We start from the raw sequence: 20,059 nt of genomic DNA, 5'->3' as shown, positions 1-20,059 counted from the left end.
TCTCTTTTCTAGTTGAACATTTACCGTGACATTTAAAGAAATGAATGCAACTATTTCTCAACATTTTACCAAATATGCATTCTCTCACTGCCTTAGGCCTACAGTCTTTGTCTCTCTGTCTCTGTCTGCCTGCCTCTCTCTCTCTGTTGCTACTCAGGTGCTGCTCAGGCTTAGCTGAAATGAGAAGCCAGTTTGAAGGTCAGATGCTGAACAACCCTAGAGCCCAGGGTCCATTTGAGTAAATCCAGGCCAGGCTACTCCAAGTTATGCTCTTCTATGTAGAAATAGGTAAACATACCTGATTAGCCTTAGAGGATGAAACATTCAGTTTAAGGGAAAAGAGATTTTCAAAAGGGACAAATAGGGAGATAATTGGATGTGGGAACATCCTGGCCTCTGTGTGTCTGAGGATCTGCTCCCATCTACCTGTGCCTGTCACTTCCGTCCCCTCCCACCCTTCCCACCTCTATTTCTAAAGCTCCAGCAAGAAACGTTAGCCACAAGGGCCCCAGAGGCCCAGCTAAAGGTGCGAAACCAAGTAGATGATGTCAGGGAATAGATGGGGAACATAAGATTTACATCCCACTGGATAATATTTCATTTCAGCACGGAAAGAAGAGATCCTAAAAATACTGCAGAGAGCATATTATAATATTTTAACAGGGTTTATGTGCTCCCCATATACACTTCATGCCATCAGATGGATTGTGCTGTTTGACAAATCTATATTTAACATAGGGAGAATAATATACAACGTGTGCTTCCTGGTGGAAAAAAATCCACATTTATGGAAATCTTGATTCTGGCAATTACAATAGACATTTAAAGACAGTAACTATTGTCACCTACAAGGGGATCGAGGGTCTTCATTAGGGTGAGAGAGAAAATAGCGTGAGGAGTAAAGAATAAATAGCTACATTAGGAGACACCCACCAGAACAGGGGAGCAGGTGGTCCAGGGTGACCCATAGCTGCTCCTCATCCCCTACTACAGGGGATGTGACCTGATAGTTCATTCATTCACTCATTTGACAAACATTTACTAAGTACCTATCATATCCCAGGTACTATGCTTGCTCTGGGGCATAAATGAGGTCTCCTCTTTTTAGGGCATTAACATGGACCTAAGCAGTCACACACATATACAAGTAAAAACAGAAAATTATTTCCAATAATAAAAATTCAAAATGAAAGATAAGATGGGGAGATGCGATGGAGACATCTGTGGAATCCCTCTTCAGAAGAGGTGATGAATAAGACCTGTCCAAGGAGGTGAGATGTGAGTGGAGATACAACTGCTAAAAAGGAGTGAGCTTTGCAAAGAGCTAAGGGAGGAGCACTGCGGCAGAGGCAGGAACGGCGTGTGCAGAGCCTCCAGGCAGAGTGAGCATGGACGCCTGGGCACAGATCAAAGGCCAGTGCTACTGGAGGAGGGAGCCCCAACAGTGGTGTGAGGTAGGAGGGGCCAAGGGGCAGGTTACACTGGCTCTGAGTCATGGTCAGATGTTTGGGGACTTTTCCTGTGTACACCAAAATCTCAACACATTGAGAGCTTTTGCACAAGAAAGGGAAACAGTGTGTTTTATCTGTTTTGTTTTTCTTTTTTCTTTTTTTTTTTTTTTTTAATTAAAAGGATCCCTCTGGATTCTAGATGGAGGATGGACATCACTACTGAAAACCAAATGTTGTAAAGCTGGTATCCATGAGGGCCCCCTTCAGACACCAGGAGAGTCATGGAACAGGTTAAGAGTAGGCATATGAGGTTGTGGTTTCAAAGGGTGTCAGTCAGTGGACCCGGAGAAGGAATGAGTGCTTGGTAACTACCAGTATGCAAGCAGATGCTAAAGATCACCTTGCAGATTTCCTGAAGATGGTTGGCTGCTTTACACAGCAAGTTAGACAGACGATTCGAATGGTTTAATTACAGTCTTCAAGAGCTGATCTTCCAGGGGCAGGAAGGGAAGGTCTGGAGACTGACTGAGAACTGAGACTCACAGTAGGCAATGGGGTTGAGTGGCTAAAGGCATCCTTTAGCGCAGCATGACCCGGAGCATCAGTAACATGGTCAAAAATATTCACCAACAGAGGGTCCTGGGGGCATTTGGATTTGGCAAAATCTGGGTTATAGTAGGAGTCCTCACAATCTTTTATGTAGCTAGTGTGCAGCATGATGCTCCAAGAGGAGGGCGGGATTTGCACCATTTCCAGATTGTACTTGACGTAAGAAGCCTTTTCTTTTCCTCAGGAGCATTTTGTGGGACTAATGTTTCATGGAACACATGTGGGCAATGATCATGTAGCACAATTTGAGATCCCATCTACAAAGGCAGCGTGGGGTTCTGGAAGCTGGTGATATGACAACGGGGACAGAGGATCTAAGAGTGTTAGCTTTTTCATCTTTAAAGAAATGGATAATGCCCAAGTCACAGGGCTGTGATGTGAACTAAACATCCTAACATACACTGCAAAGCACTCTAAAATACTGTTTCTGTGATGAGGAGTCACCTGCCTCACCATCCACATAGGATGGTAATTTTCAGGCACTGGGGATGGCATTGGGGTTGGTCACTTGACTGGGGCAAAGACTACGAACCCTCATCCAATATTACATATTAAAATGAAGTTTAGAAGCTGAGGGACCTGGACTTGGCTCCACAACCTTGGTCTTTTTAGTATTATATTCTAACCAGCAGTGTAACCAAACACAAACCAGTATTGGCAACTGCCCGGGGATCCCACCAAATGGCTCCTGTGGGGGCATTCACACAACTAAGCTACTGCTATGGCTGATACAACAGGGGGCCTGAAAACTCAGCCAGCAAGCTGTACAAACACAAAATGAATATCTGCTGAGCAGTGTACACTGAAAGCTAAGGGAAGGCTAGGAAAATCAACCCCTGTTTTTTTAAACAAGTCTCAGCAGCAAGCTGGCAGATGTTCTTCCTATAGCATCTTACTATGCTTTGTCTTGAAGTTATGGGCCGTATCATAGAAACGTCACTGGATTGGGTTCAAGATAGCTGCCTAACTCAGGTAGCACAGCTAGAACATGTTCGTTCACTTCTGAGCCTTGGTTTCTTCCTTTAAAGAATGACCCAGTCGTTCTTTTCCTGCCTTAATAAGATCATTGTACAAATAAATGCATATATTTTTATAATCAATAACCATGACTATCTCTGGCATGGAATTGGTACCTAAAAAACACTGAATTAGACAGATGGATGGATGGTGTGGACGGACGAATGGGTGAATGGATGCATATATGGGTAAAACGGATGGAGAGTTGGATAGACTGGTGGGTTGAAAGAAAAGACGGATGGATTTGCTGGAAGGGTAGATGGCTAGACAATAGATGGATGATGGGTTGGATGGATAGACTAGTGGATGAATTCATCTTAGAGCCACCTGACAGCATGTCTGCCACATCATCTATCATTAATTTTTCTCCTCTCCTCTTCCAGTCTGTTCCCAGTTCTCCAAAGGAGTCTATGCCATCTTTGGGTTTTATGAACGAAGGACTGTCAACATGCTGACCTCCTTTTGCGGGGCCCTCCACGTCTGCTTCATTACACCAAGCTTTCCCGTTGACACATCCAACCAGTTTGTCCTTCAGCTGCGCCCCGAGCTGCAAGATGCCCTCATCAGTATCATCGACCATTACAAGTGGCAAAAATTTGTCTACATTTATGATGCTGACCGGGGTAAGCCAGGGGTTAGGGGAGGGAAACCGCTGGGAGAGGGAGAGAAAATTACCTGCAGGAAGAACAATGATCCTTGCCTTCTTGAAAACATGGAAGAATGATCCAGAAATGGTTTGTGTCTGTGGACTGACTTTTTGGGTAGCTAATCTATAACTCACAGTGTGGAAACCCTCCTTTGAGAGAATAACCTCTTAACGCACCATGTCATTCCACAGCTCACCAAGCTTACACAGCCCCTGGGCCCAGACTCAAAGTCCAAGGACCTCAGGTGAAGGGCGCATGGCTCATGGTGTGGTTTTTAGGAGCAGAGACTCTGCAGTCAGACAGACGTGGATCTGAATTCTGTGTTCTTTCCTCTCCAGCTGTTTGACCTCTGAGCAAGCTCACTCTACCTCAGTTGGACCGTTTATATAAGGGGGATAAAAGTTTCTAGTTCTTCATTTCCTCATCTCTATGATGAAGATGAAACCAACCTCTGCCTCAAAAAATTGTGAAGATGAATGAGACACTGACCAGAAAGGGCTTGCACAGTGCCTACAACATAAAAGTGCAGAGTCTTCAATATACGTTAACCGCTATCATCATCATCAACCCTCCCAAGGCCTTTCTAATTCTGCCGCCACCTACATTTTGAATTTGCCATCACATTTTCTAAATGTTTCCAGTACTTTTTTTCTTCTCTGCATCTTCACTCAGACAATTCCAGTTTCCGAGAGGCACTTCCCTTCTCAAAGCTACCGAAGCAAATTCTTCCTTTCTTTTGCAATGTACTCAAACACCACTTTATTCCCTGACCTTCTAAATGGAAGCTCTCTTCCTTTTTCTAACTCCTGTGGTGGTTCTATTGCACTGTCCTAACTTCCCCTAAATAGTCCAATATGAACTTAGCCATTATTGGTGTAAATTTTAATAAAAGAATCGTACAAGGTCTAGAAAGTGAGGCCCAGGCATTTTGCCTTGAACAAAAGAGAGGTTTTACAGGAGGTTGCATTTAGGGAAGTTTAGAATACTTCTGAATAAGAGAGTAGCTTGTGAAATGGTGTTTCAAGAAGAGTCAGGTATTACAGAGTTAGGTGTTTGTCAATGAAAACTGGCTGGCAGGAGAAATCAGAAGTGCTCTATTTTCTTCAATTTTCCCTTCCCTCTCCTTATTTTGATGACTTCCCTTCGAAGGCAAACAGCCATCCTAAGGGTAACCTGCAGACGGGCTATTTTAGGACCGCTTTGTGGCACGATGAGGACTGAGGCTTGGAAGTGGCAAAGCCAGGAAAATGTAACTTTCATTTCAGAGGAACACGTCTGGGGGTCAGTCAGCAAAAGTGCCCATGCTCTCAAAGGGGCTCCGCCTACCTTGCAACTCTGAGCTCTGCCATTTGCTGTTGCTGTGTGACCTTGGGCCAGTGACTACATCTCTCTGAAGCTCAGTTTCTACATTTGTGTGACATGATATTAATGGTACATACCTCACATAATTAAGTGAACTCAAGACAGGAAATCTAATAGAGCAATACCAGTCACATAGTAAACTTTCAGTAAATATGAGACCTAAGCACACCAAACCTGTGTTTAAAGAATAAATAAAGATAGGAAGAGACAACAGAATCAATCTATGGATGATTCCTTTTTTTTTTTTTTTTTTTTTTTTTGTCTTTTTAGGGCCACTCCCATGGCACATGGACATTCCCAGGCTAGGGGTCAAATTGGGGCGGCAAAGCTACACCACACAGCAAATCAGGACCTGAGCCACATCTGTGACCTACACCACATCTCACGGCAATGCCAGATCCCCTACGCACTGAGTGAGGCCAGGGATCAAACCCGAATCTTCATGGACACTAGTTGGATTTGTTTCCCCTGCACCACAACGGGAACTCCTACAGATGATTCTTTAGGCCAGGTGACACGTGACTCACTATGGGAGGGATAGGCAGTGTTACCAGGTGACAGAAACAATATATGTACAAAATATTTAATAATTTAAGAGTGAAAGAACCCTCTGTTTAAGGCAGAATAATGACCTCCCCCTCCCCATCCCCATCCCACTCTAAAAGACATCCATGTTCTAATTCCTGGAACCTATAAATACATTCTGTTACATAGCAAGAGGTATTAAGGTTACAGTGGAATTCACATTAACCAATCAACTGACCTTGAAACAGAGATTGTCCTGGATCACTGGGTGAGCTCAGTGCAGTCATGAGGGCCCTTAAGTGTGCAAGTCGGAGCCAGAGGATCAACATCAGAGAAAGTGAGAAAGACTTGACCAGTCACTGATGGTTTTAAAGATGGAAGGGGCTACAAATTAAGGAAAGCAGGCATCCTCTAGAATCTGGCGTGTCTAGAAAAATTTCTCCCCTAGAACCTCCAGAAAACAACAGAGCCCTGCCAATAACGTGCTTTTAACACAGGGATGTTCATTTCAAACATGTGACCTCTGGCAATATAAGGTGATAAATGCTTGAAGTCACTAAATTTGTGGTGATTTATCACAGCAGCAGGAAACCAACACACCATCTCTGTCCCAAAGATGAAACAAAGCAATACTGAGTAATGGATTCCTCTATCATTTAGCTGTTAATCAGAAGAGAGTAGCTGAATTCAGTACCCAAGGCTTGAACACCTACTGTGTGAGAGGCAAAGTACAAAGTACTGAGATACACTGAACATCATGAACGAGGTTGACAGTTATTAGGAGCTGTTGAGATATCAGATTGGCACACTTTCTAAGCAGTTACTGAATGCCTTGTCGCAACCAATATTTATAAAACCCTTACCGTATTTGAGAGCTTCTAACTCAATCCTCTTGCTGACACTGTCAAGTAAATATTATCAACATCACCATTCTACCAGTGAAGACACTAAACTTTCGAGAGACGAATTAATCCATACGAGATCATTTCACCAGAATTTATAGCTTTAGGATTCGCGCCTCAGATTATATTTTTAATCACTAACTCCACTGCCCACTACATTCTGCAAACAGAGACACAAAAGAGACCCAGAGCCTGGCTTCATTGAGCCCAGATTTGCTCAGAGAAAGCAGGAGCTGAGTGTGGTGGTGGAGCGGGGTTGGCAGAGGTGGGGTGGTGCCCCTGTATCCTGATTGCCACCTCTCTGTCCTACTCACCCGACCTCTAGGTCTGTCCGTCCTGCAGAAAGTCCTGGACACAGCCGCAGAGAAGAACTGGCAGGTGACAGCTGTCAATATTTTGACAACCACGGAGGAGGGATATCGGATGCTCTTCCAAGACCTGGAGAAGAAAAAGGAGCGGCTGGTGGTGGTGGACTGTGAATCGGAACGCCTCAATGCTATCCTGGGCCAGGTAGGGCATGCAACCGAGGTGCCTTCAGGCTGGGCCAAGGAGGTGGTTCAGGAGGGAGCTGGGTGACCCTTTGCCTAAAGTGTTACAAAGAGAGTTCTTCCCTAGATGAAACCAGAGGCCTCCCTTCTCCCATTCTGTAACTTACACAATTGAATTCTGAGATGTTATAAAATAGCATAAGGAATGAGAGCCTTCATCTAGGACTTCAAAGTGTTCTCGGATCAGAGGACCAAACACTTACCTCCAGAGCTTCCTTTTCCTGTTACAAAGCAGATCACATTGCATTTTAGAGTTTGGGAAGTATCATCACATCCTGTAAAGCCAGACTCCTGGGTGTGGTTCTGACTTCTGTTATGGACTGATCCAGCATTTGGTATCTCATCCATTTGGCCCACTAACCTGTTTTAAGAGCCCAAGGAGGCACCAGGCACTTCTCTTTACTGTTTCTTGCTGCACATTCCTGTGTCTGAGCAACCAACCGACTGGACACTCTCAGAAAGGGCACTGGAATCTCAACAGCCTTTAGCCAGCTATCTAAGCTGTGGTTCCTCCAGTTCTTGGAACTAAAGCCTGTGCCCACCCCAGAAGGAGCAAGTGGTGTAGATCACCTGTCTTTTTAAATTACCTTTGTGTATTCAGATAAGCTAGCGAGGAAGTAGATTTGGCAATCGTCTCGGAACAGTGCTATGCAATGAAAGATGGCAGTTTTAGGTACTTGACAACATGACAGAGCTCGTTAATGGCCCTCGAGACCCCTGGGGCTCCCACAGGGAATCTCAGCACCAGCTCAGCAATCACTCAGAGGCCTCAGCAACTGAATAAGAGAGGCGTTGCAAGTCAGGGGTTCTTTGAGGCATTAACTCTGTGTTCTACTTTACAAACTGTGGATCTGGCCTCCCTCTCAGAGAGAGAAACCAGCAAAAATCGTTTCCATTGAGATGGGAGTTCTCTGAGCTGGCGTCAGGGGAGTGGAGTTCTAGTTCAGAAAAGCCGAAGAGAGCGATGGTTAAAAGCAGAGACCCTGGAGCCAGACTGCCTGGGGTTCACTTCCCTGCTCTAATAGTTACTTGCTGTGTGACCTTGGGCCAGGGTTTTAATATTTCTAAATCTCAGGTTCCTAATCTATAAAATGGGCATAGGAATAATAATTAACAACAATAATAGCAACCTTCAGAGTGTTCTTGTGAGGGTTAGAAGAATCTATATATATACATGTAAAGCACACAGAGCCTGCTCAACAGAAAGTGATATAGGTAAGTATTGGCCTATTTTTGCTATTCCTAGTGCCAGTTGGTACTGGTTTCCTTCTTTCTTTTTGGTCGAACATTTAATTTTGAGACACGGATTCATATTCATGTGCAAAAAATAACATAGAGACATCCCATGCACCACCCCTCCCGTTATCCTAATGGTACCACCTTGCAAAACTGTAGTGGAATGTCACAGCCAGGACATGGACTTGACACTGATGCATACGAGGCGCACAGTGTTTCCATCTCGGCAAAGATGCTCTGTGTTGCCCTTTCGTAATCATGCTATTTCCCTCTCTCCCTCTCTTCCCCCCTTCCCCCAGGCACACCCTAATCTGTTCTCCATTTCTAGAATTTTCTTATTTTAAGGGTGTGATATAAATGAAATCACATAGTCTAACGTTTTGGGTCTGGCTTTTGTCACTTGGCACAACTCCCTGGAGATTCATTCACGTTGTCGTGGGCATGGTACTAGTTTCTCGAGTCACTCCCTCTTTGGCATGAGGGTACTCATCTGTAAAAGAGGAATGAAGGCCCCTGTTCTACAAAGCTGATAAAAAGATGAGAAGAGAAAGGGGACAAAGGAAGCAGTGAATGATAATTAGGTACTCTTAACAGACTGGTGACTTCTGATGCATTATTCCATAGTAAAGATGAAGCTGTTGCTACTTTCTGAGTGCTTTACCATATACCAGACACTATGCCAAGCCCTTACCATAAATAATTCCACTTCATCCTCATATCATCTCTATAACATGGCTTTTGTTAGTTCCCCCATTTTATAAATAAAGAAACAATGGATTCTGCTTTCCAAGGATTTTACAGCCAGCAGAGAAGGAAAGCAGGAAGTCAAATCCACCTTGGTCTGACTACAGAGTCCATCCTTTTAAAAATGCAATGTGCAGCCTCTGCTGTATATAGCTACACCATCTGTGTTTCCTAAGGAAGTAATTTGTTTGTTTGAAAGTTTTAAGATTGTAGTATATTAACCCTTTAATTGTGGGGTTCTTCTATTCTGAAAAGTAAGACCGAAATGCTGAAAGGACCTTACGAATCACCTGATCTACCACTCATGTTCACACTTGACGGGTGGGATGACTAGTGGTCATATTGGCTGCACGATGTGTCTTGGGTTCAGACAAGTAGTGACGATGACAATGCATGTAGAATTTACATCCTCTGCTTTGCAGCCTGAGACCTTGGCGTCATCCTAGATTCTAACACTCGGGATGTTTTCAGTCTAACCCAAATGTTCCGCCTAACTTAAGGAGGAAGACAATTCCAATTCCAAGCAGGAAATGAACTGCCTGTCTCTGTCCCTGGCACCCAACCAGAATAGAAGCTCTATTAGGGCAGGGAGTTCTGTTGTGTTTTCTTCCCTGCTATATTCACAGTGCCCTGAACAGTGCTCACAGCATCTAGGAGGTATTCAGTAACTACTTTTTCACTCAATGCGAAGAATAGGGAATCAAAGGATGCTACAAGAAAGATCCCAAATGAGAGATGGATCTAGATAACTACAGGTAGCCTCTGGCTGGATAAGAGCCTTTAAGCTGGAAGTAAGAGCATGTAGGGAGGCCCAGAGGGCATGTAGGGGCCAAGGGTCACACAGGGGCTTAAGAGGCCAGGTGGAGAATGACAAGTGTCTCTTGGGAGACAATGACAGGAGATGAAGCATGATCATGACCATCTTTGGGAACCATTGTAAAGAGTTACAGTGGAGAGCCAGTGAAGGGTTCGGAGCAGGGAATGGGGTTATTAGAATATAATGCTTTATCAATACTTAAGACAGTTAAGTATGTAATACAGTGATAAATTTCAGAACGCATTAGAGGTGATGAGAAAGACTGGGGCCAGGCCACCCATCACATCACCCTGTTTTATTGCCTTCAAAATATTTTCCACCTGCTGAAATCCTGTTCATTTATCTGTTTATATATTTACCATCTGGCTCCCTGCTAAAGTGTCAGCTCAGCTCAGTGAGGGCCTGGGGACCTTGCCTCCCTTGTTCATAGCTTGTCCCTCGCACATAGCGTAGTGCTTGGCATATGGTCCATGTTCATTAAGTGTTTATTGATTGAATTAATTCATCATAGAAGGCTTTACGCATTAGATGGGATTAGCGCTCAGCCATAAAGGTTATGAATAATCAGAGACAATGGGAAAGGGCATTCCAGACCCAAAGGTGTAGATGAAAGCAATCCAGTGGAAGCGAGCTTTGAAAGAAAGGGGTCGGGGAGGCAGTGCACCCCAGGTGAGCTTGTACATGGCCTCTAGAATGACCTTCTCAGTTTGTGACCCTGTGTGCCTTTACCTCTTCCACTGTTTTGTGTGCTTCTTCCCACAGTAAACCGTGACCTCCAGCATGGCAGGCACCCCGTCGTTTCACTTTCCACTCTATCCTAAGCGCTGTGCTTGGTTGACAGTAAGCACTTGATAAATGCTTATGAGAAGGAAAGTAGGCCCTCAGGTAGATAGATGAGGAGGTGGGTGGGAAGGTTGATGTGAGGAGATGGGTTTTGGTCTGTTAAAAGTCATTCCTTATCAGCTGTTTCCTACGTTCCAACCTGGAATTTCATCTTGCAGAGACTGCACGTATCCATTGCCTGGATGCGGTGGGTTTCAAACTATCTTCTTTTTGCTGTTTATTAGAAGCTGAATAGGTTTCTGATAAAGGTATCTTATTGTTGAAAAGGCAGCAAACCGTTTGACAAGAAAATGAAAAAGTAATGAAGAATTATTAATAAAACTATCATCCCAATAGTATCAGAGCTCCGAGGTCTGGAATCTCCCATGTTAACCACTGTTTTAGAGCATTCATTGTGTGTGGTTGCATGTAATTATTCCCTACATAAAAATATATGTGAGCCGCTATGCACATACATCCAATTAAGTAGATGTTGGAATGTGGATTTTAATAACTTTGAAAATTTATTCAGTTAGAAAGGAAGCCCAAGTGTTTCTCATGCGTTTTATGCCTCCTTGCAAGACTGCAGGGGAAGAAGCACTGAGCAGGGTGTACATACCTCAATTTGATGATTAAAAAAAATAAAGAAATTGATCAGAATGATTTGCAGACTGAGCTAGGGCTAAACCAAGGCCTGCAGGCTTAGCTGTTCCTGATTGGGTGGATGTCTGTATGCCCAAGCAAACCTCTGGGTAGTTCTTTCTATAAATATTTTTCCTCCCTATAATGACTGAGGACAGTCTGCACATTCGAGATGGAGGGTGTTTAGGGACCCTGGCTCGTAATCGGGCATCATATAGAAAGGCTCCCAACAGTCAGGTCCTTGTCCTGTCACTGCCGCCACACTACTGTGGGATCTGGCAAATCACTTCCCCTCTCTGGGCCTAGATTTCCCATCTATACAATGGATGGAATGATCCTGCTATTTCCTTCCAGCTTTTGGGTTGAGTGGCTCATTGGCGTCTGAGTACTCAACCAGTTTAGGGAAGGAGGCACAAAATTCAGAGAAAGAAGGAACTGTATATGAATCATGCAAGGATTTGAAGTTCAAGAACTGGGTGGAATCATCCATTTATCCATCTGACCATCCATCCACCATCCACTCGTCTGTCCATCCAAGCAGCAGATATTGTTATAAGAGTGGCAGGGACTCCAACACAACATAAAATTCCCACTGCGTTTGGGAAGACCTCCATGGATGGAGAAGCCTTCATGGCAGAAGGAAAGAAGTGAGCATTTTGTTTAATTTTGTTTTAGGGCCACACCCACGGCATATGGAGGCTCCCAGGCTAGGGTTCGAATCGGAGCTATAGCTGCTGGCCTATGCCACAGCCACAGCAATGCCAGATCCAAGCCTCATCTGAGACCTACGCCACAGCTCACGGCAGCACCAGATCCTTAACCCACGGAACAAGGCCAGGGATCGAACCTGTTTTCTCATGGATACTAGTCAGATTCCTTTCTGCTTGAGCCATGATGGGGACTCCAAAAGCAAGCATTTTATTCAGGACATAGGGGTTATGATAAGATTGCTAACTAACACTGATAACCCTGGAATCAGACAAAACCAATTTCAAACCTTGCATCTGCACTTAAAAGCTGAGTAACCTTGGGGAGTTTATTTAACTGCTCCAAGCCTCAAATCCTCACCTGTAAAACAAGAAGGTCAGCAAGGCCACCATCACTGGATGGTTGTGACCTTGTAATTTGATGCCTTTGGACAGAAGAGGCCACATTGTCAGTACTCAATGTTAGTTGCTATTATTGTGCTGTGGTAGCTTTCATTGTCAGTATGATGAATGAATCCCCTCTTGTTGTATTTTGCAGATTATAAAGCTGGAGAAGAATGGCATCGGCTACCACTATATCCTTGCAAATCTGGTAAGGAGAGGACCCTGCGGGCTCTCAAATATTGGGTCTTTCCATGTTTGGGGCCTGGCTTGCTTCTGGGGGTCCCCAGCTGGTGGGAACTGCGCGAGTGGGAGGGGCAATTCCAAGCTTTATCTTTTCCCCTCCACATCCTAGCCAGTTGTCAAACTGCAGCACACTTAAGGTGAGCTTCTAAGATTCCTTGGAAGAGATTGTGTTGGTGGGCAGGCCTTCATCAGTCATCACAATTCCAGCTTTAATCTGCTCTGCCACTTGGCAACAAGGACAAAATCACTATATCTTTGAAGAGATACAAAATGTGACCCCACTGGCTTTGATCCGCTATTTTGACACCACTGATAGTTTTAGTATCGATAAATACAAACATTTAAATCACAATGATACTGGCATTGACAAAGTTTTCACCAGAAACAGTTTTCCAGCACCAGCAATATTATCTTAATTCAGTTTTTATTTGCTTTTTTATGTGGCATAGAGAAGCTGTCTTTTAAAGAAAATTTTTATTTTCATCTGAATGTGACATCTTCATGTAATGTACTTATTTTTATCATGGGCAATTATTTTCTATGGTAAGAAGACTTGATTCGTAAAACAATTTTTGGTACATGTTAAATTCTACCTGATGACATGCGCCATTAAAAAGTTTCTTTTGTAGCTATCGCTTCTGACAAGCCTACTTTTCCTGGTCATGTTTTGCTCATGTACTTTTTTTTTATCATGAAGTTTGACTCCTCCAGCAGTTATGTTCCAAGGCTAAATGTAATTTTTCTTCGCCTTTGTCTTATTTTTCAAAGAGCTTTTTAAAGATGTAATTCTCACGCAGTACAGTTCATCCATTTAAGGTGTACAGTTCAATAGTTTTACATATGTTCACACAACTGTGAAAGCAGCACCACAATCTACTTTTTGAACTTTTTCATCACCCCCATAAAGAACCCCCAGGCCCATTAGCATCGCCCTTAAATTCCTCCAGCCCCAGGCAACCAGCAATCTACTTCCTATCTCTATGGATTTGCTTATTCTGAACATTTCATGTAAATGAAATTGGATAACATGCGGTCCTGTGCGACTGGCTTCTTTCACTTAGTATGTTTCTCAAGGTCATCCATGCTGTAGCCTCTAGCAGAACTTCATTCCGTTTCATTAACAAATAACAATCCATTATATGGAGGTATCCCATTTTGTTTATCCTTTCATTGGTCGACAGCCACTTACGTTGTTTTCACTTTTTGACTATTGTAAACATTTCGACAAGTTTTTCTCTTGAACATATACCCAGCTGTGAAATTGCTAGGATAAGCTATAACTCTATGTTTGATACTCTGAGAAACTCCAAACCTGTTTTCCAAAGTGGCTGCATCTCCAGCAAATTTTAATAAATAACAAATTTTGGAATGTGACAGTCTGAGCAATTGTCAAATTTCCCAATGAGAGCATTTTCTAAAAAGTTTGCATATTATCCTGGCCCACCTTTATGATTTTCTGGGCTTCCTCTAAGATGTGATTTTTAGATTTTTGTCTGTAACAGATTGTACCACTCAGTTTTATCCATGTTATTTTGTGTTGATTATTTCTGTAATATTAACTATTAATTAAATGAAACTGCTATTTTATATTTATTTTTGGATTAAAGATCATTAATAGAACAAAGGCACAGGGTCTGGGTACATGTAAAGGTCAAAATGAAAGGATTTAAAAATGAGACCAAAACATTTTGCCTAGTTCTTAAGCTTTGACTCTCTTTATGATCTCCAGTCTCAGACACCTGCCTAAACCTTTCCTCCCCTTCAAAACTCTCTTGCCTTGGCTGTCCAATATTATATGGTCAGGAAGGACTTATAGATTAATTTAGACCCAGCTATGAATGGGGATAAATATGTGACTTTTCTCAGAGATATTTGCATTTTCAATAGAAAGTGTCTGTCCAGAGATTTTTAGGGGAACCAAGAGTCTCAACTTAAAAAAACCGTTTGCAAGGATGAAATTTTTGACTCCATAATGACGAAAACTCTTGACATCCCTGGAATCCCAGATCCTTAGTCCCAGAAGGCTTTGGAAGTCAGCTCTATCCAAGTCTCATTTGCTTTATAGGGAAACGTTTGCCTGTAGTCAAATCAGCAAGGTGGTATGACTTGGCCAGGAGTCACACAGCAAGTCAGTGACAGAGCTAGGCTTTGGCACCTGGCAGCATCCAGTCATCCAATACCTTTTCCAATGTACATCAGGACATCTCTCAGCACAGACCATGTGGGCACCCTGTTGCTTGAGAATATGCAGAACAAGGGTGGGGGCGTGTAAAATCACCTCTCTAGGGACAGATAGAAATTACACATCAGTTGCCTCAAAGCCACTGAAAGACCTCAGGTAATTACATCGCCAGCCTCCATCTGTTGCAAAGTGACCCCTTGGTCACATCACCAAGTCAGCCCTTTGGGTGTCCGCATCCTTCTGATCTGCATTCTTTTTTTTTTTTTTCTGACCTAATGAGCTCTCAAATCCTTACAACTGCCAGCTAATAGGATGCAAATTGTATATACCATCCAAATACAAAAGACTTGCATGTTCCAATAGATTACTTGATAATTAGGCTTCAAATTACTAATTAATTCATCCTGAAACATAGTCGAGTATGCGGTGTGTGTGTTTTTCTTCCCCTTCAGAGGAATAACACAATTTATAAGATGATAATTTTTAGAAATTCCGCCACATAATTAGCCCGCTGCTGCATGGAACTGACCCCCTCCTTCACAGTGTTTGTAATTAGGGTGTAATTATAGAGTTAGAAACCAAGGAAGCTGTTGAAAGTTTTAACAAAAGGAGGGAGCTACATTTTATCTTGCAATTCTTTCCATCCCTGTCAGAATGCAAGCACTTCAAAGTAGCCAAAAGCATTCTTGAAACAGATCACTTTGGGCTTTTTTTTGTTTTGGCTTGGTTTGGGGTTTTTTATTATTATTAAAATGTAGTTGATTTACAATGCTGTGCCAATTTCTGCTGTACAGCAAAGTGAGTCGTACTTATATAAACATTCTTTTCCTCATATCGTCATCCCCCAGAATGTTCTATCCCAAGAGATTGGGCATAGCTCCCTGTGCTCAACAGAACACTTCGCAGGGGTGATTCTCTGGATCTGAGGGGCTGCTAGAAGAAAGAATGGAAGGAAACTATGGTTCAGAGAGGAGAACTTTATAACAGGGAATCATAAAAAAAGAAAGAAAAGTCCTGCATTTTTTGTCCAGACACCAACCTCAGCTATCTTCTTTGTGACCTTTGGCAAATCTTTGGCCCTCAATTTCCTCATTTGTTCATTGAGACTAAACTAGTTCCTGCTCTGACATGCTCATGCAGTTATTGGGGAAACCAAATATGTTGCTGAATGGCACCACGCTTTGAAAAATTTAAAGTTTTCTGCATAGATAGGGAATCCTTATTTAACATGCTAAATCCAGACAATTGTACGTACTCACATATTGCATGTGTATGAATATGTGCATATATATATGTATGAATATATATATGTTAATATATGTATTCACATGTTATAGATGATAGGGCAGATGTATATTTATGTTTTCATAGCATCATATGTCCATATGTCCATAAAGTGGACTTGAACCTTGGAGAAATTGGTAAACTTTACCATTATTTCTTAAAGAAGCCTCTGGGCCCTGGAGCTCACTGGAAAACCAAGCTCTCCCATCTGGCTGTCATTCTTCCTCCAAATCCAGCACCGACTCCCTTTTACTCCCTAATCTGAGACTGTAATCAAAGTAGACATCTACCAGCCAGAGCTTTCCAGAGCTGTAGCTCTTATCTTTGTGATACATCAGCAGCAGATCTTACACCACCCTAGTGTTTCTCACAAGAAGGATGTGTGGACCTCTATAATGCACCTGCACAGATGGTTTGGGAAACAGTGAGCTAATGGTTAAATTCCTCAATCAATGGACAAAACATGAGGGCTCACATCCTGGGACAAATGACTAAATTATTCATATTGATCCTTTGAGTTTCATTGACATAAAAAATACAATATTTAAAATTCTTACAGAGAACTAGCAGACCTCTGAGAATTTAGAAAGGGTCCAGCAGACCCCAATTTGACAAACACTGAAGGACTGAAGGTATTGGCTGTCTTTCAATGTGGACCATATGGGACCTCCTGGGGGTTAATAACAGTAATAGCGATTCCTTCCATCTTTACACCATGTTAGAGCTTACATGACATTTTTGCATGAATCACAGCACTTGGTTTTGCACTTCACAGTACTCCTAGGAAGTAAAGCATGCCCATTTTACAGAAGTGAGAACCAAGGCTTGGAGATGCTATATGATTGAGCTGCAGAAGAGGAAGGCAAGCACTAGCCAACAGCGTTTGGCTCTCAGGAATCAGACCAAAACCAAATGATGTGATCCAAAGAATAAGATGACTGACCAGACTAATTTAATGCTAAGCTACTGGAACTGTACTAGAATGCCTTAAACCCCAAATAAATAACTATAATAATAATGACAGAAGTGATAAGTTCAATTAATTAATTCATTAATTGACTGCTACATTCCAGACACTATGATATACACTTAAATAAGTATCTATTAAATCCTCATAATAGTCCTTGAGTTTGAGAATATGATTCCCACTTTTCAGATGAAGAAACTGAGGTTCAGACAGATTAGTGAGATTTCTAGCCACAGAGCTTAGAAAGTTATGGAGCTGGGCTTACCCTCTAGGGCTATAGACTACTAAAATTCATGTTCTTACTACTGTGCCATGTGACTGCTGAGCATGAGAAATGGAGGGCAGGTGCAGAGGGGAGGGCTGGCTCTTGATAAGAGGACTTGAGCTTAAATATTGCCTACAATTGCATCAACAGACCTGGAATTCAAACTTAGGCTCTTAAACCCCATTGGGTATCTCTTTCATTGCACATTGATGGAATTTCATTACAATAATGCAGTTCGCCTTCTGTATCTGTGGGTTCCACATTCACAGATTGACTAACTGCAGGTCAAAGAGATTAAAAAAAAAAAATCCAGAAAGTTCCAAAAAGCAAAACTTGAATTTGCCACACACCAGCAACTATCTACGTAGCATTTATACTGTATTTCTAGCTATTAATATAGCATTTACATTTTATCAGGTACTATAAGTAATCTAGAGAGGAATTAAAGCATACAGGAGGATGTGTGTAGGTTATATGCAAATACTGCATCATTTTATTTAATGGACTTGAGCATCCACTGATTTTAGTACCTCTGGGGGTTCCTGGGACAGTCCCCTGCATATATCAAGGAACAACTATAATTTCTAATGCATAGATAGCTGAGGAAGAGACCATGAGGTCAGGTCATCCCAGGTCTTAATAGGGTATTTGGGGACCAGGGTGGGAAGCCATTCCCACTGTGTGGTTGCAGATGACCCGTGAAATGTTAGAGTTGCAAGTTCTGGTTCATGCAGCAGATCACCAAAGCTTCCAGCTCCACACTGCTGCCCCTCTGCTGTATCTATCCCAAGAAGAACTGCTTTTTCATCTCCTTGCTCCCCTGTGGTGAGAAGCTGTAAGCCCAACCTTCCGTGGTTTCTTCTGACCCCACCATCTCAGTATCGCACATGGTCACATTTAGTTTCCGTGTGGGTTCTTTGGTCAGGTAGGTGGTTTAGTAGTTGGGAAGGGTAGCTCTGGGGTTAAACAGACCTGAGTTTGAATTCTGCCTTTATACTTATTAGCTGTGTGATATTTATCAGGTTACCCACCCTCTCTGAGCTTTCACTGCCTCATCTGAGAAAAAAAAAGGAATGTGATACCAATCTACCTCTTCATGGGGTATCATGTGAATTAAGCAAAATAATACTTTATAAAGTGCCTATACTAAAACCTAGCCCCAACTAAGCACTCAGTAAAAGTTAGCAATTACCACCACAATAATCATTGTCATTGCCATCATCATCATTAGTGGGGAAAGAAAATAATATCTGGGGACAAGATACTGTCCTTAGAGCCCCTCAGACTCCTCCCAGACTAAAACTCATCCACAACTGATACCCAGTTATGTAATGCCTATCCTTCTTACTTGTCTGTAAGCTCTTGGAGAAAGGAATACCTTTCTCACTGATGAATTCCCAGTTCACCAGGCAAAGTGACTGAATGAATGAATGAGTAAAATGACTTCTCAGGAAATAAAGGCTTACCACTTACCACATGCACTTAAAGGCAGATTCCTTGTGTCTATGCTAAAAGAAGCACAAGTTGGGGGAAAGATGAATACAGCTATGACTATGCAAATGAATAGGTAGAAATGGGCCCCAAAGGGCTATTAATCCACTTCCCATAAAGGGCCAGAATCTCCTCTGCAACATCCCTAACAGAAACCCATCCATCTGGTTCCTGCTTGAATGATACCCAGAGATAGGAAATGTATTCCTGTAAGTCAATCTTTCTCTTCCCAAAGGTCTGCGATGGTTTCCACAATCATCCTTAAACAAGGCCAGGTCTGCTCTGTGTTACCCTCTCCTCCCTGCTGGTTCCATCTTCCATCTCAGGAATCTTACAGAACAAGTCTGCTACCCTTCGTCCACAAAGCAGCCTTTGTGTATTTGGAACTGCCTACTCTGCTTCCCATGGTGTTTGTTCCTCCAGCCTGGACACCCCCTTGTCCCCTCCAGGCCTTCTTATAGGACGTGGATCTAATACCTAACCAAGCAAACATCACAGGTGGACCAAGCATGTCCTGTGCCTTCCACCACCCTGGGCTCCTACCAGAAGCCCTAAGAAGTACACAACTTGAATTTTGTCCTGGAAGCACCTTGGCTTTGTCTTCTAGCTAGATTGGAACATGGTTTTCAAAGAATGCCAGAGAAGAATCACAACTTGTGACAGTAATGCAAGCCCCATAAACAGCCACCCCAACTACCAGGGTTGGATGGGCAGAAAGAGGCCTCTGGAGGCTGCTGGTTTCAGGAAGGATCCTGATGGGACATCCCTGAGGCCAGTGGTGCTGTGAAGAGTGTGCATTTGCCCTGGCTTGAGGAATCCAAGAGAGCTAGAGCCGCAGGGTCCCCAGGAACTCACCTCACCCAAAACCCCACCCTTGCTTTGTAAAATAGGCACTGAAGGCCAGAGAAGGGACCTGCTTGAACTCATTCAGAAGTTCAGCAGGAGCATTAAGCTTGAATTCAAAGAAACTGTTTGCTTTGTTCTTTTGTTGCTTCTTTTACCCCTTCGCTGCCTCTCAATGTCGTGCGTGTGTCTGTGTGTGTGAGAGAGAAAGAAACATACCAAAACAGGAGACAGAAAGCAAGGTCGAGAAGCATTTCCCACTCCCACCCCCACCCAGGCCCCTCTCAGAGTCCCCCTTCACCAACAGAGTCCACCCCAGTTTCTGCTTCTCCCTCCACGCAGCCTCCCTTCTCTCCCTCTGCTTCACCTTG

General features: G+C 43.0%; 1 protein-coding gene across 2 annotated transcripts in view; it reads left to right on the top strand.

Moving 5' to 3' along the window:
* The window catches only part of GRIA1 (glutamate ionotropic receptor AMPA type subunit 1), a 321,581-nt gene that overhangs the window by 167,610 nt on the left and 133,912 nt on the right, over positions 1 to 20,059 (top strand). For both annotated transcript variants that reach the window (XM_021077008.1, XM_021077009.1), the window contains exons 3-5: positions 3,461 to 3,700; positions 6,839 to 7,023; positions 12,568 to 12,621. In XM_021077008.1, coding sequence (XP_020932667.1) covers positions 3,461 to 3,700; positions 6,839 to 7,023; positions 12,568 to 12,621 — 479 coding nt within the window. The remainder of the gene's footprint in view (positions 1 to 3,460; positions 3,701 to 6,838; positions 7,024 to 12,567; positions 12,622 to 20,059) is intronic.

Source organism: Sus scrofa, chromosome 16, assembly GCF_000003025.6.
Source record: "Sus scrofa isolate TJ Tabasco breed Duroc chromosome 16, Sscrofa11.1, whole genome shotgun sequence".
NCBI classification, from domain to species: Eukaryota; Metazoa; Chordata; class Mammalia; order Artiodactyla; family Suidae; genus Sus; species Sus scrofa.
The sequence above is the reverse complement of the archived record's forward strand: the minus strand, read 5'-3'. Positions and strand labels throughout refer to the sequence as shown.